Below are 14,934 nucleotides of genomic sequence, written 5' to 3' on the forward strand. Positions count from 1 at the left end.
ATGAGGGAGGAGCAACTAAATATCAGCGTTCCTCCTATGGAGGCATTTCGGAGAATTTGCTCAGATGGTTTCTCCTCATCCCCACTTCAGCCTGCCAAGCAGGTCTTCTGCCATTGAGCTACAGCTCCTCCCCATCGGATAAGAAGCTGCCCTTTGGTTGCATCCTATCCAGTAATCTTTTGGAGTTTGTTGGTTTGTTTGGATATTTGTCCTCAAGCGGGGGGGGGGGGGCGCCCTATGGAGGGTGTGGGGGAGGTCAGAAAGGAAAAGGGAGGGGAAGGAGAAGGAGGAAATGGAGTTGTTGCTGAATAACCCCTTTAGTTCAATCTAAATAATATTCCCTTGTATGTATGAGAGAAGTAGCTATAAAACACCTAGTAGGAAGCAGGGCTTTTAAAAAGGAAGATCCATAGCCACACAAAGGCATGTGAGTGTAATTTGTGGATATAGCATGTGCTGCTATAACACACACCTGTCATTTTCCTTATCTGTGTACATGCACTTTGTTTCTAAGAGTCATGCTCCATGACATCTAGGAGCCTACACAGAGTGGGAGAAAATCCTCAGAACTGGGAAATTGACAGCACTGTTGCAGAAGAGTGTTTTCATTGGTGAAGGCCCTGTGGGCAGTAGCAGTGGAGTCTCTGGGCAGCGGAAAGGAGAAATGGGTACACTTGCTCAGGGTCTGGTTCTAGGGGAGGCTGGACTACTCACCTTTTTGCTTTGTTGTTATTAATCATTTTTGACATCATCTACAACTTTTGCTTGACTTGGATTTTTGAATTGCAAAAGTGTTATTTTAGAACTTAACTTTGGGGTGGGGGGAGTCGGGGTGTGTAGAAATGCACATTTGGCAATCTGACAGCACATTTTTAAAAGCCCTGGTAGTAAAGGAGGTTAACAAAACATTTGTGACTTTTCCCTTTCCTAAAGCATTCATTCACAAGAGTAGATGTATCAAAACAACATCATAATGTATCCATTCATGTCATCAACCCATCTCACTAACATCAGGGTCTATTTTTTCAGATCAGCCTCTGATAAAACTGCAGTGAACCCAATCTCTTTACCTAAGTCTAGGATAATGCTGCATTCACTCTCCGTCTTTTATCCCAACATACTCTATCCCAGCATCCTAATGTTTTAAAGAGGACAAAGGCTACATACAGGAGTTCCTCTTGAGGAAAAAACAGAGCCCAGCAAAAGGGTTGGACAAACATGATGGAAAAGGCAACCACCTTCAGTTTTCTTGAGACTTCATCTGGCCATTCCTCTATGATCCTATGCATACCTGCCTGGGAGTAAGCCCCATGGAATATGCTGGGATTTACTCAGAGTAAGCATGCATAGGACTGCAAGTGCATCTCAACAGCTACTGCCTCTATCCCTCTTGCTTTGTATACTACCAAGACTGTATTGGCCTAATTGCCACTTCTTCCAGTCCTCATTACATTCCTGGAACTTGGATGCATCCAAAGAATCTCTTTTCATGGTTAACAATAGGGATGTGTGAACCGGTTTGAATTTGAACCAGGGTGGTTCGAAGGTTTGAATTTGAACTGAACCACCATCAGGTTCGAGCTGCAGGTTCGAATTCGAACCGAACCAGGGGGTGGTTCGATTCGAACTGGTTTGAAATGGTTCGAATTCGAACCGAACCAGGGGGAGGTTTGAGCAAAAACAAAACCGAACCACCCCTTCCTGGTTTGAACCTGGTTCGAACTCGAACTGAACCGGGCAAACTGGTTTTGTGCACATCCCTAGTTAACAATTGTGAATGATGCCAGTGAGGACCTCCTGCGAGCACAATTTAGGACTTCAACCTCCTGCTGCAACCCTGATTGCTGTGTGGCATTTGAATTCCTATCAAGGAATTCACCTGCAGTCGCCAACTTTGTCTCTGGGCTAGCTCTTGTGTCTTTAACAGCTACGCGTGGAGGGAATTCAGTAGGGGAAGCATTTCCTGGAACAGAGGTGCCGTAATGGGAAAATCTCCCACCACTGCTTTTAAGCAGCTGCTTAAAAATGAAAAGGTCACCCTGAGTCTGACTCTTCTTCACTGAGCATGTACAGGGGGTGAATGTTCCTTAGCTAAGGCACACACCAGCTGTGGAAAAAGAGGGGTGAGGGGAAGGATGAATGTCAACCAGTTGGGCACTTTGTTGAGGGCTATGAGGCTTTAGCCTGAGTGTGCGCACTTGTGTGCCTGATGATTGTGGTGAAGGCTGGGTTCTGGATCCAGTACATCAGTTGAGATAAGAAGAGCTTTACTTCAATGAAATGGCTTGGTATTTATTTATTCATTTGTTAGTACATTTCTATACCACCCCATTAAAAAAATGTCCCTGGGTGGTTCACAATCTAAAAACAACCATTAAAACATTAATATGACTATAACAATTTAAAATACAAATAAAAACTCTAAAACCTGAAGCTTTAAAACAATAAACTAAAAGCCTGGTCATACAGGTATGTTTTCAGGTCCTTCCTAAAAAGATTCAGAGAAGGGGAAAGTCTAATTTCATTAGGAAGTACGTTCCAGAGTCCTGGGGAAACTCTAGAAAAGGCCCAGTTTTGAGTCGCCACCAAACGAGTCGGTGGCGACTGCTACCAGACATCCCCAGGTGATCTTAATACAGGCAGTTTTGATGAAGAAGAAGGTGTTCTCTTAAATACCTCGGACCCAAGCCATTCAGAGCTTTATAGGTAATAACCATCACTTGGTATTTCTCCCAGAAATGTATTGGCAACCAGTGTGGTTCTTTTAAAATGGGTGTAATGGGATCTCTTTGGACAACTCCAGAGACCAACCTGGCTGCTGCATTCTGTACTAACTGCAATTTCCAAACTGCGTACAAAGGCAGCCCAACAGACAGTGCATTGCAGTAGTTAAGTCTGGATGTTACCAGCATATGCACCACTGTTTTAAGGTCGTTTATCTCCAGAAATGGATGTAGCTGGTGTATCGGCTGAAGCTGATAAAAAGCACTCCTGGGCACTGCCACAACCTGCGAGATCAGGGAGAGATTCGGGTCCAGAACCTCCAAGACTATGTGCCTGCTCTCTCCAGGAGAGTGCAACCCCATCCAGACCAGGCAGATCTAAACCACTTCCTAAGACTCGACCAGTGTTCCCTCTAATTTTTTTCATCAGAGAATGGAATGAGTTTTGTTCTGAGCAGCAGTATCAAGGCAGTGTGTGCACATGTGCATTATTATGTGCCACTATAGGTACAACACACACACATACACCATAAATATGGAAGGAAAGACATGTACTTTACAATTTATTTATCTGTCATCTATTTTAATAGCAATCGTATTTGCCATTGGTAGTTAAAAGTGGCCTATAAAATATAGAAAGACTTGTCTAAGTTTTATTTTAAATTTGAGTTCATCCTTGCTTTCTTGCGCTTAGCTGTAAAATGTTGATTGCCTGAGTGTTAGTTGCCCCTACAACTGGATAGTTAGTCACCATAGGCTTCCCATTTCCTGGAGACTGGAGCTAACACATTCCTTAGATTAACCAAATTAGATGCTTGCCAAAGTCAGAGTATTAAATTAGGCCTTAACTGTAGATTTATTAATTTGTACATTTTTGTCCCATCCCTTGGAGCTGATTCAAACCTTCAAGTCAGGTAATAATATCAGAAATTTAAAGATCGATAAACATGGGAATATAGGAAGCTGCCATACACTGAGTCAGAACTTGGTCCATCTAGCTCAGTATTGTCTACACAGACAGGCAGCAGCTTCTCCAAGGTTACAAACAGGAATCTCTCTCAGCCCTATCTTGGAGACACCAAAGAGGGAACTTAGAACCTTCTTCATGCAAGCATGCAGGATTGAATCCAAGGCTTGGGTCTACAGGGCCTGGCTGAGCTGAGGCCCACAGCCTCATATATTCATAATTAAACCCTTTTGTGCTCTCTAAAGGTATACAATGTCACTATCCTCCCCACAAGTTTGCTTCACAGGGAAGCAGAAAGTCATTATCTACTTACTTATTTACTTAATATACCTCCCTTCCAAAAATGGCTCAGGGCAGTTTACATCAAAACAAAAACAATTACAATCAAAACTATCAAAACAGCATAAAACCAATTAACAGTTAAAACATTTAAACAGTTAAAAATCCTGGAGAACCAGGCGGAACATTTACAACAGTTTAAAAACCCTGGAAGGCCAGGCCAAACAGATGGGTTAAAAGGGCTCTCCTGAAGGCCAAGGAGCCTAAATTACGGATATCTGCTGGAAGTGCATTCCATAGACCAGGATCAGCTAAAGAGAAGGCCCGCCTTTGAGTCGCCACCCAGTGAACTGGTGGTAACTGGGGATGGACCTCTCCAGATGACCGCAATGTGCGATGGGGATCATACAGAAGAAGGTGCTCTCTAAGGTAGCCCGGACCCAAGCCGTTCAGGGCTTCAAAGGTAATAACAGCACTTTGTATTTTGCCCAGAAACATATTGGCAGCCTGTGTAAGTGTTTCAAAACAGGCATAATATGGTCTCTCTGGGTTGCCCCAGAGACCAATCTGGCTGCCACATTTTGAACTAACTGAAGTTTCCGAACTACGTACAAAGGCAGCCCCACGTAGAAGGCTTGCACAGGGCGTACTGGAGCTTCTGGGGGCAGCGCGGCCCCCAAACTCCACAGGCCCCACCAACTCCATCATGGAGCCGGCAACCATGTGGGCAGCCAATCTAGCTGCCCAGGGCTCCTGCCTTGCTCATGTTCAGAGAGAGCCAGCTTAGCCCGCTCTCCCCGCTTCACTTCCCAAATCGGGTCTCACTGATCATGAGACCTGGCTCAATATGTACATTATTTATATGTGAACTGTTACAAGCAAAAAGCAAAATACAATATTTATTATAAGGAGAAACATTGCAAAAGAACCATTTTCTCATATAAATTGCTATTTACGCCATTATGAGAACTTTGTTGCTAAAAAAAAAGCAGCATTAAAATATTTTAAATAATAAGTATAAGACAAAGACACAAGGGGGAAAAACCACAGACCACCAGATTAGAGTTTGGTGTCTTCAAACTTTACTAAACAGCCAGCACAAGCAAATTGCCTTTCAAATGCACACAGCCTGGGAGGAAAGAAACACATACAATAATCAATGGAAATTTTCAAGTGGGAGGACTTCTCTCACATTTTGCACACACATAGTCCATAAAGGGTGGGGAAAGAGAAAGACAGTGGCTTAAGCAAGGGGAACAAATCAAATAAAACAAATATAACATTGAGGCTTTTCTGTTTTACTTCCCTTGAGAGACATGTTCAGCCAACCCAGCATCATCCGCTTCGCATTCAGCTCCTCCCCACTCTTTGCACATTCAAATGCTGCAGAAGAATGCAGTTGAAAGAGTTAGGTTGCTACTAGTGCTAGAAGAGGGCGGGTCTAAGGCAGAAAGGCAAAGGTTAACCCTTGTTTAACCATACTACTGCAGATCTCGCTGCTGTGCTACTTCTGCAATGCCGATCTCCTTCCAAATTCATAGGGACTGCGTGGGAACTAGAATCAAGTAATCCCTAGAAGCAGCTAGAAGCAGCTAGTCATCCCCCCCAGCTGGGGTGGGGGGTAGAATTGACTGTGTGGGTGCACAGCCACTTAGATTAGAGGGAACAATGGTCTTGACCTCCCACAATGAGGAAATCCATCTTGCTTGGATTGGATTCAGCCTCAGTTTGTTCTCCTTCATCCAGCCCATTACCGCCTCCAGGCAAACATTCAGGGAAGTTAGGTCATTTCCTGATGAAGGTGACATGGAGAAAGAGATTTGGGTATCATCAGCATATTAATAACACCCTGCACCAAATCCCCTGATGTTCTCTCCCAGCAGTTTCATGTAGATGTTAAAAAGCATTGGAGACTTGTGGGATTCCATACCAGAGCTCTTATTTTGAAGAGCAATAGTCTCCAATTGACACCATCTGGAACCTACCCAAGAGGATGGAGCAGAACCACTACAAAGCCATTGGTCCCACTCCCAACCTCTTCAGGCGCCCCAGAACCATACCATGATCAATGGTATTGAAAGCCACTGAGAGATCCGAAAGGATCAACAGAGTCATACTTCGCCTGTTGATTAACAAGTAGTAGGAGTGTTGTAGAGCGGCCATTTGGATAAAAACAGCTCCCTACACACGATAAAGGGACATGCTGGGAGTATATCCCAATGAGGATGCCCCAATGAGCATGCTTTTGGTGCATCCCCTTCCTGATCATGTGTGCAGGGATGGCATAGTCTGAACTGGCCCTGTATATACTCAGATCATAGAACCTCTAAACGTGCAAAAAGGAATCAAAGCGTTTAACACTGACTTCTTCTGTGACTGACAAGCAGTATGAAACATCCAATTTAGTAGACTTTTGGGGAGCCTTGTCTTTTGCTTTTGCTTGATCATCAGACTAGTACTTCCGCTTGGCTTTTCTCAGGTGCTAACTGCTGACCTAAAGGTTCCAGCAGCCAGAGTATGATTTCAATGCTGACAGCCCCAGCCTGATTCTGACAGATGTTACGGGGGGAAAGACACTAATATAAATATGGTGTTAGCCAGAAACTGAAAGAAAACTGACTAATGGATTTAGGTCTAAAATCATTTTGAGTCTGTGAGAGCAGAAAGTGTTTTTCACTGACTGCTCTAAAAAGGACAATGTGGCTTGTGAAAGAATGTAGGTCACTTGCTGCACAGGAAAGATGGCTCACTGGTTGCACACATTGTCCCAGAATCTGGCCTCGGGCAATGGAGGACTGCTGGGGAAAGAGAATATAATAAATAATCTGGTGCTGCCAACCAGCAATTAACCTCTCCCTCTGAGGTCCAAGGCACTAATGTATGCTCTTCATTCTGTTCCCCCGCACTCCAATTATATGCTTTGGAGCAGCCACCAGAGAATCCCTTACTAGCAAGCATAAGCAATGGGCTTTCAGAGAGCCAGTTCTTGCTAGATGGCCACCCTGCGGAGACTGCTTCATTTATTTTAATTTATTTATTCGATTTCTATACCACCCTTCCAAAAATGGCTCAGGGCAGTTTACACAGAGAAATAATAAATAAATAAGATGGATCCCTGTCCCCAAAGAGCTCACAATCTAAAAAGAAACATAAGAGAGACACCAGCAACAGTCACTGGAAGTACTATGCTGGGGGGTGGATAGGGCCAGTTAAACTGGCCTCCATGCAACAGTCCATTGGTGGGCAGCAGTTCACCATGTGCACTGAGGGTCTTCCCCCTCCCCTCCCCCCGCATGCCACTGTCACATAGGAACATAGGAAGCTGCCTTCTACCTAGTCGGACTCTTGGCCTTCTAGCTCAGTACTGTCTACACTGAGTCTACACTGACTGGCAGTGGGCGGCTCTCCAAGGTAACAGGCAGAAGTTGGAGATGCCACGGATCGAACCTGGGACCTTCTGCATGCAAAGCAGATGTTCTACCACTGAGCTACAGCTGGTGTGGTGTAGTGGGCAAGTGACTGTAGTGGCCAAGTGACTGAGCTGTGAATCAGAATGTCCCTGGTTTGAATCTTGCTTCTGCCATGAACTCACTAGGCATGACCTTAGACAAGCCATTCCCTCTTGGCTGCAGCTGCAATATGGGAGTCATAATACTCCCTTACCTTACAGAGCTGCTCTAAGGATTACATCAAACAAATACATGTCAAGTGCTTTGTGCGCTCAGATAGTATTCAGAATATTAGACTAGCTGTCGTCTTGTGTTTTTTCACAGTTAAAGACAAATAATTGGCCGCAGGCCAATTATCATTGGCTACTAGTCAGAGGCCTATAGGCCATCTCCAGCCTTAAAGGCAAGATGCCTCTGAGTATCAGTTGCAGGGGAGTAACAGCAGAAGAGGGGGCGTGCCCTCAACTCCTGACTGTAGACTTCCAGCGGCATCTGGTGGGCCACTGTGTGAAACAGGATGCTGGACTAGATGGGCCTTGGGCCTGATCCAGCAGGGCTGTTCTTATGTTCAGGTAGGGGTATGCATAAAACCACCTGGCCCAGTTATGTTCAAGTTTGAACCAAATTTGAATTGCACCAGACCAGTTTGGTTTGGGCCCTGTTTGAAAAACCACCCCCCATTTTGGTTCAGTTCAGGGGGTGGGGGGTTGTTGAATATTTTTGAAATTTCTTTTCTTTTCTTTTTAACTTACCCCCTCGGGGGGGGCTTCTCCATGATCATGACCCGGCCACACAGGGTCCCATTGCGCAGGCGCGGCAGCCTCCAAAACGGCTGCCGCACCGTAGAATAGGCCCAGAAAGGGCTGTCAGCTTCCAGCAGCTGTAGTCTTCCAGTGGCATCTAGTGGGCCACAGTGTGAAACAGGATGCTGGACTAGATGGGCCTTGGGCCTGATCCAGCAGGGATGTTCTTATGAAGATGCCTGAACCAAGCGATTTTTACAAAATGGAAGGCCAGCGGGGGGAGGAGGAACATCCGTGGGACCCACCCCCACTCCTGCCATATTGGAAAAGCCCCCTGGAGGGGATAGGTTTTGAAAAAAGGAATCCCCCCCCCAAAAAAGGTTCGACAAACCCCTGAACTAGGCTGTGTGTGTTCAGTCTGGGGTCAAGTTGAATTGGGGGGTGGTTTGGCTCAACCCCAAACCTTCGAACCAAACCGGTTCAGATTTGAACCTGTTTGCACACCCCTAGCCTCACACCCTTCTAACTTGTAAAGATGCAAACATCTTCCAAAATACCACAAGGCTGTTCTTATGGGCAGCATAGCCCAGGGTAGGGATGCTCGTGTGGGAGTGCAGAGCACACTCCCACCACCAATCCCTCGATCATCTGTGGGGTAGGTAAGCTTTTTGGAGCCTTCCCCACTCCCCCTCCTTGCTTTCCGAGATCGTGAGAATCACGCCCACATCTTTGAGCCAAAGAGTGACCTGTAGTATTCCATAAATCATTTAAATGGCCCTCCTGTGCCTTCAATAGCAGCCAAACACACATAACTTAGGTGAGTGAAGCTTTCTCCATAATGTTACCTCCATGGCAAAAAAAATAAAAAAATAAAAAATTCACTTGCCAATTTTCTGCATGTGAGACTGCTGTTAGTGTATAACATATAGAAGTGGCATCCTCTATACATTATACGAGTGATTAGGGTCATTTCACAAAATTTACCACTAGTGATGGTATCCAGACAGCCTTACAGGCTATTTCTCCATATGTTTTCTTAGAAGTAATTGCTACTGGGGTCAATGAGACTTACTCACCAGAAAATGTGCCTACAACCAGTGTTCTCGTTCTCTCTCTCTCTCTCTCTCTCTCTCTCTCTTTTTTCATTTGGGTGTGGAATGAGTTTTGTTCTGGGCGGCAGTATCAAGGCAGTGTGTGCACACATGCGTTCAGAGTGGGGCCTTCCTGATTCAACCTGAGCGGAATCTAAAATTAACTGAGCGGACATCAGAAAACTTGTGAGCGCGCACATGTACACACGTGCCTTACAGGGAACACTGCCTACAACTGCAACTTCAGAGGGCTTTATGAACGCTGTTCTCAGTGATTTACTATACACGCCTTTTCAGCTCAAGCAGTGGGTTTTGTCGGTTTTCTTTCAGTGTCATTCCCGAAGTGCCACCACGGTCAGGTTTTCATAACAGCCCGCTTGTTCATGATGTTTTTACCCTCAGCATAGTTATGAGCATTTTTGGAAAGCTGCTTTCAGGCAATGGCTGTGGTGTAGGAATATCTGAAGCGGGCATATCCAGCATTCCAATCCACTTCTGCTACTTACATCAAAGGAAACGCCTTATTACATAGCAAATAGCCCTAGAATGGAAAATGTTTGTATTCCAGTTCCAAGTTAAAATGCAGTGATGTCAGTCCTTTAGGTTTCCATATACTGATAGGAAAGATTTCCAAAGTGTGCCAACTTCTGAAGACTTTTTCATTTAATTGGCTACAGGGTATTTTAGACTTCATTTGCCTTCTTACAGACAATTTCCCCCTGGCCTTCTTAATGTGTTAAGAACTGCCAGTGGATGCCTACATTTACCAAATTTCTGACATTTGTACAAAATGACAATGTACAAAAATAGGTAAATAATAATAAAATAATAATTATATGCATAACTCCCAGTAAATCTAAAAAGATAAACAGAATGGAACAGCAGAAACTAAAATGTGGTATGATGAAGAATTTGAGGGTTATATCTAATCAGCTAAGTTATAAATCAGGTTTTGTCTTGTATTACAGAGTGACAAATATATGTTTGGACTGAAGTCACCAGACTAGTTACATCAGGCCAGTTTCACTGCTGCTTGCCAAGGTCTTTTCTATGAATCTGTTCCAACCAAGAGACCTTGGCTTTATGATGCTGACCTCAACACTATAAGTAATTTTGCCACCTTTTCCAGCATGGGTCTGACCAATAGGTGGTTTCTTCTGGGGACAGATGCAGTGGCATCTTCTTGCCTCCAGACCATGGTCAGCCCACTGTAATATCAGCCCTGACATGGTGATCCATTGCATTGCAATAGGAAGTAGGTGTGCTGAATTCAAATCCTGATTTTTGGGGACCTGGCTAGAATTTCTTCCCTTCAGAGTTAACACCTGTGGCAGCTGGTTTATTCCACATGAGTCAAAAGCTATGCTTACGGGCATTCTTTCATTACTGTAAACAGAGGTGCATGGCAGGATTCAGGGAAAGCAAACAGTTAAGGAGACATGGGGATTAGTATTGACAGTAAGAACTGTCACATGGTGGCATATAGTTGGCTCGCTCATACCCTTGTAGTGTCCAGTAGGGTTGGGCCACTTTCCTGGTTTCTTTGTTTTTGTACCCATGCATGAATGCTTGCACCTGTGCAGTTCTGGCCCAGTTTGATGGGGCCAAGACCATTGGTTAGTAAGAAAACAAAAGCTCTATTTAAAGAGGCTGTTCACACACACACAGCCAAACCCAGGCTTGGGCATTCCTGCCTGGGTTCAGCTGCCCTCGTGAAGCACCAGAATCGACACCAAACCTGGCAATGCCTGCTCCATAAGTCTGATAATTTACCCCAGGCTTTAATCTGGGTTAAAGGGTGCAAGTGTGCCCTTTACCCCAGGTATGGTGTCCTGTGTATGCACAGGCTGTGCGCAGAGTTGGGTGCCCAGAGCACCTGACTCAGGGGGAATCCCCAAATGCACCATGCTTGTTGTGCAGTGCAAGTTGAGCAAGGGTCAAGAGAACAGGTTGTAGGGCGTACACTCTGAAGCAATTTGTCCACATCCTCAGGAGTGGAAATTGAAAGTGATCCAATCTAATCCTATAGAGGAGTTGCTGGTCACCTAAGTGGAGCGGCTAGACACCTCCACAGTAGACTCTGCAGTAACTATGGAATCCAATTCGGCGAAGATGTCACAGTGAGTCATTGAAGGTTCCAAGTTCAAATTCAAGGGGAGGACATATACTAGCCCCCTCACAACCCTAGACAAATCTGCTGGATGTGAATTTGTGGAAGCAATGTGGGCAAAAAAGAACTGCTTCTTTGCCACCCACACTGCCAGAGCATAGATCTTCAAATGTGCTCTGTGTTGTGATATGTTGGATTCGTGCAGAAATTCCTCTGCTTGTGCTGTAGTAATCTACCTCACTGCTTCAGCTCCCAAAGTTCCACTGAATACCATGGGGTTGATTTTGAAGCAGGTCGGAGAGGATACTTAGGAGCAATTGTGTCTACTGCTTTAATGAGTTCATTATTCCATGTTTGTATCAGAGCGTTGAAAGAATCACTAGCAGAGCCAACTCTAAAGTCTTCCAAGGCTTCTTGGAATCTTCTTGAGTGGAGCAACTTAATAGGTCTTTCGCCCCTGGAGAGGTGGGTTGTGGTTGCAAGTCCTACCTTATGGTAGTCTGTCCGTGACAATGGGGAAATTGTCCCCACCCATGGAACACCACCCTGATCAGAGCAAATAACCAAATCAACCATGTGACCAGTATCATGTGTAGGTCCAGAGCCCACTTGGGATAGGCCCATAGTTGTAATGGCAGCTATGAGCTCCTGAGCCACTCCTGACAACCCAGTCCCAAAATGAACATTGAAGTCCTCCACCAACAACAACCTGGGCAACTCTAATGCCAACTCTGTCAGCTCAGTTAGGGACTCTGTTGGGCAGCGTGTGATCGCTGTTGTTTTATCTTCTAGTTTCAGCATGAGCTGTTGTGGATCAGCAATCCCATACATCAGATGCCTGTGATGCTGCAGATTCTGGTCCACAAAAGTTTTATGATGAATATGTGGGTTTGAAGGAGTGACTGATTCTTTAGGGCAAAAGAGAGAACTCCACAGAGTGGAGCAGAGTAGCCTGCTACATATTGTTTCTCTGTAGAAACAGCCATTTGCAGAAAAAAAGCCATGTGTTAGTCCACCTGCCACATGGCTGTACTATAGCTTCCTATTCTGGAGGAGCAGAGTTTTAGGGTGATGTTCTGTGACTATTAGGTATGCTAAGCCATACCTGCACACCACTCCCTTGGGGGGGGGTTACGGCAAGTGATAGTTATCCACACCTTGAGGAAATAATGGGTTTATTTTAATGGAAAATTACTACTTTACACTGAGCATTTAGCAACCACATTGAAATTGTTGCTTTGTTTTTTCAGATGTGAGCACAATCTACCCATGGGCTTGGACAACGCTAAACTATGATATGGAAATATGCCTTCTCAAGTACATACACTACTGTGTCTGACACTCTATGTAGAATATCATATTCTTTATACTTTACAACTCTGTATTCATTTGTGTTCTTTTATGTTGTATGTGTAACTTTACATGAAACTTTGCCCTTTGTGTTACTCATTCATTACTTTCTCCAGTGAGTGTGGTGTCAGAAAAGACATATAATAACTCTGACTGCCCTGTGTTCAAGAGCTAGCTTGTTCTTTTGCCTGGTTCATAAGTATTTTTACAAGGCCTCTAGCTCTGCATCCAAGTGAACAGGTTCTAGTTTTAAAAGCCGTGTGTAGAACATAGATTTCTAAAATGTGTGTTCCACCAGTGTTTGAAAACCCATGGTTTTTAAGATGACTGTTAGAAAGTTATTAATAAATAGAATTTTTCCACATGCGCAATGGATAGCATAGGGTATTTGTACAAAAACACAACCCATGGTTGTGTGTTCGTGTCTCACCTGGGGGGCACTAGTTTTAAAACATTCAGAATTTTTTTAAAAAAACTTGGTGTTTTTAGCAACCCTTTAAAAAATGCATACTTTTAAAGAGGGTGTAGTTTTGATAGTTGACTTTCAATTCAAAACTTTAAAAATTGTGGTTTTAGTCTGGTCTTTTAACTTGTTTAGTTTAATTTGTTTAACTTTATGAGACTTATTTTACATTGTAGCTGTTTTATTAATGTTCTTGTTCGCCTGCGGCTTCCGCCAACTCTTCTGGCGGCTGTTTGGGGCTTCTCCGATGCAGTCCCTGGACTTGCTCCCTGTTGAAATGATCCCTGTTGAAATAAGAGCCTCTGATACACCCCGAGCAGTAGAGTACTGCCGGGGTGGGGGTATACTGTACATATCTTAATAAAATAAATTACAACCACCTTGTCGGGGGGAGTAGTGCAGGGGTGGGGGTATACACATCTTAATAAATAAATTACAACCACCTTGTGGGGCGGTCTGTTGTATAGTTTTCTAACTTTATCATGTTCTTGTTTTTTAGAACTGGCTGATGAGGAGCTAGGCAATGCTGACGCTTCACCAAAGCTGATGGTGTGTGGGAAAGACCTTGATGAATGGCTGTGGGTGATGGCTAGTTTTCTTTATGTCCTTAACAATGTTGCTGTGCAGATTTTTGAACAAGCCAGAAGACAGAAGATTACCAGAAGACAGTCCTGACACTCTATAATGATCTGTCTGAGGCCTTCAAGTTTCAGAAATAAACAAAAAATGAGTACATGTATTCCTGTGCCACCACACATTGGGAGGGGAGGGGTGGGGTGGGGACATGCACACGCGTAGGGGCCCAAAGGCAGAGGGAACACATTTAGCAACCAGCAAGGAGGGCATAGGAATGCTTCTGATTCTTCAGATGAATTTGAACCATCCGAGGAGTCACCTAGTGGCCCCGGTCCTCAGAATGCTTTTACTGAACAGTGTGAAACCCAGAATGGGTCCTCTCTAAGTGAGGCTTCTGATGTTGGCCCGAATGCCACCCCCAAAGAGCAGGCTACCCACAGCGGAGCTTCTCGAGGAGGCTTGGCGTTCGATGTTGGACCTGCAGCGGGTTCCCAACAGTTCTCTTCTGAAGAAGCAGCAGGCATTTCTGAAGAACACCCACCCCTGTTCGGGGGCGGGGGGTTATCTGTTTTAACAGTACACACATACACACCCGCTATGTGGGCAGCGTATCCCAACCGGCCCCAGTCCCCAGGAAGATCCCGGGGGCCTTGCTAATTGGGTAGTAAAGGCCCCAACCTGTGTTATTGCTAGCTTTACAGGTGAGGGTAATGTAAAGTTACCTGTCACCCTTTTATAACGGTTCCAGGGATGCGGGGGCGGGGAGGACAAAGTGGGCACCGTCCACCTGCAGATGGCCTGTTACCCACCTAATTATAAGTTGCAGGCATCATTTTGAATTCAGTAACATATGCACTCCTCTGTCTCTCAACTTTACTACTCCAGGATCTGCAGTTTGTGTGGCTATGGTGGGGGTCCAGCTTTTGCTGGGAGCTTTTCTCTTTTCGTTTCCTTTTCCTCATCTTCTAAAATTTCACTAGCAAATCTTAGTAACACTCAGAAATCTAGAAAAGCCTGTTGCGAGCTTCCTCAGCTCTCCTCTCGAGAGGGTGGTTTAAAAAATAATAATGATATTTTAACTGAAATTACACCTTGGATAATTTCAAACCTACCCTGTCTGAAATGGGTCTTTAAAACAGAAATACTTGTTTTTAATTTTTAAGAAATCTGACATTCTTGCCTT

The 14,934-nt window shown here is 44.6% G+C and overlaps 1 protein-coding gene across 3 annotated transcripts in view; it reads left to right on the plus strand.

The window, feature by feature from the left end:
* SLC38A3 (solute carrier family 38 member 3) overlaps positions 1 to 13,914 on the plus strand; it is a 199,322-nt gene extending 185,408 nt beyond the window's left edge. For 2 of the 3 annotated variants that reach the window (XM_053295183.1, XM_053295184.1), the window contains one exon: positions 12,613 to 13,914. In XM_053295183.1, coding sequence (XP_053151158.1) covers positions 12,613 to 12,618 — 6 coding nt within the window. In that variant the 3' untranslated portion in view covers positions 12,619 to 13,914. The remainder of the gene's footprint in view (positions 1 to 12,612) is intronic. The other variant, XR_008315959.1, reaches the window with a different exon arrangement.
* The last annotated feature ends 1,020 nt before the right edge of the window (positions 13,915 to 14,934 follow it).

The sequence above is a fragment of the Hemicordylus capensis genome, chromosome 2 (assembly GCF_027244095.1).
Source record: "Hemicordylus capensis ecotype Gifberg chromosome 2, rHemCap1.1.pri, whole genome shotgun sequence".
In the NCBI taxonomy this organism is placed as follows: Eukaryota; Metazoa; Chordata; class Lepidosauria; order Squamata; family Cordylidae; genus Hemicordylus; species Hemicordylus capensis.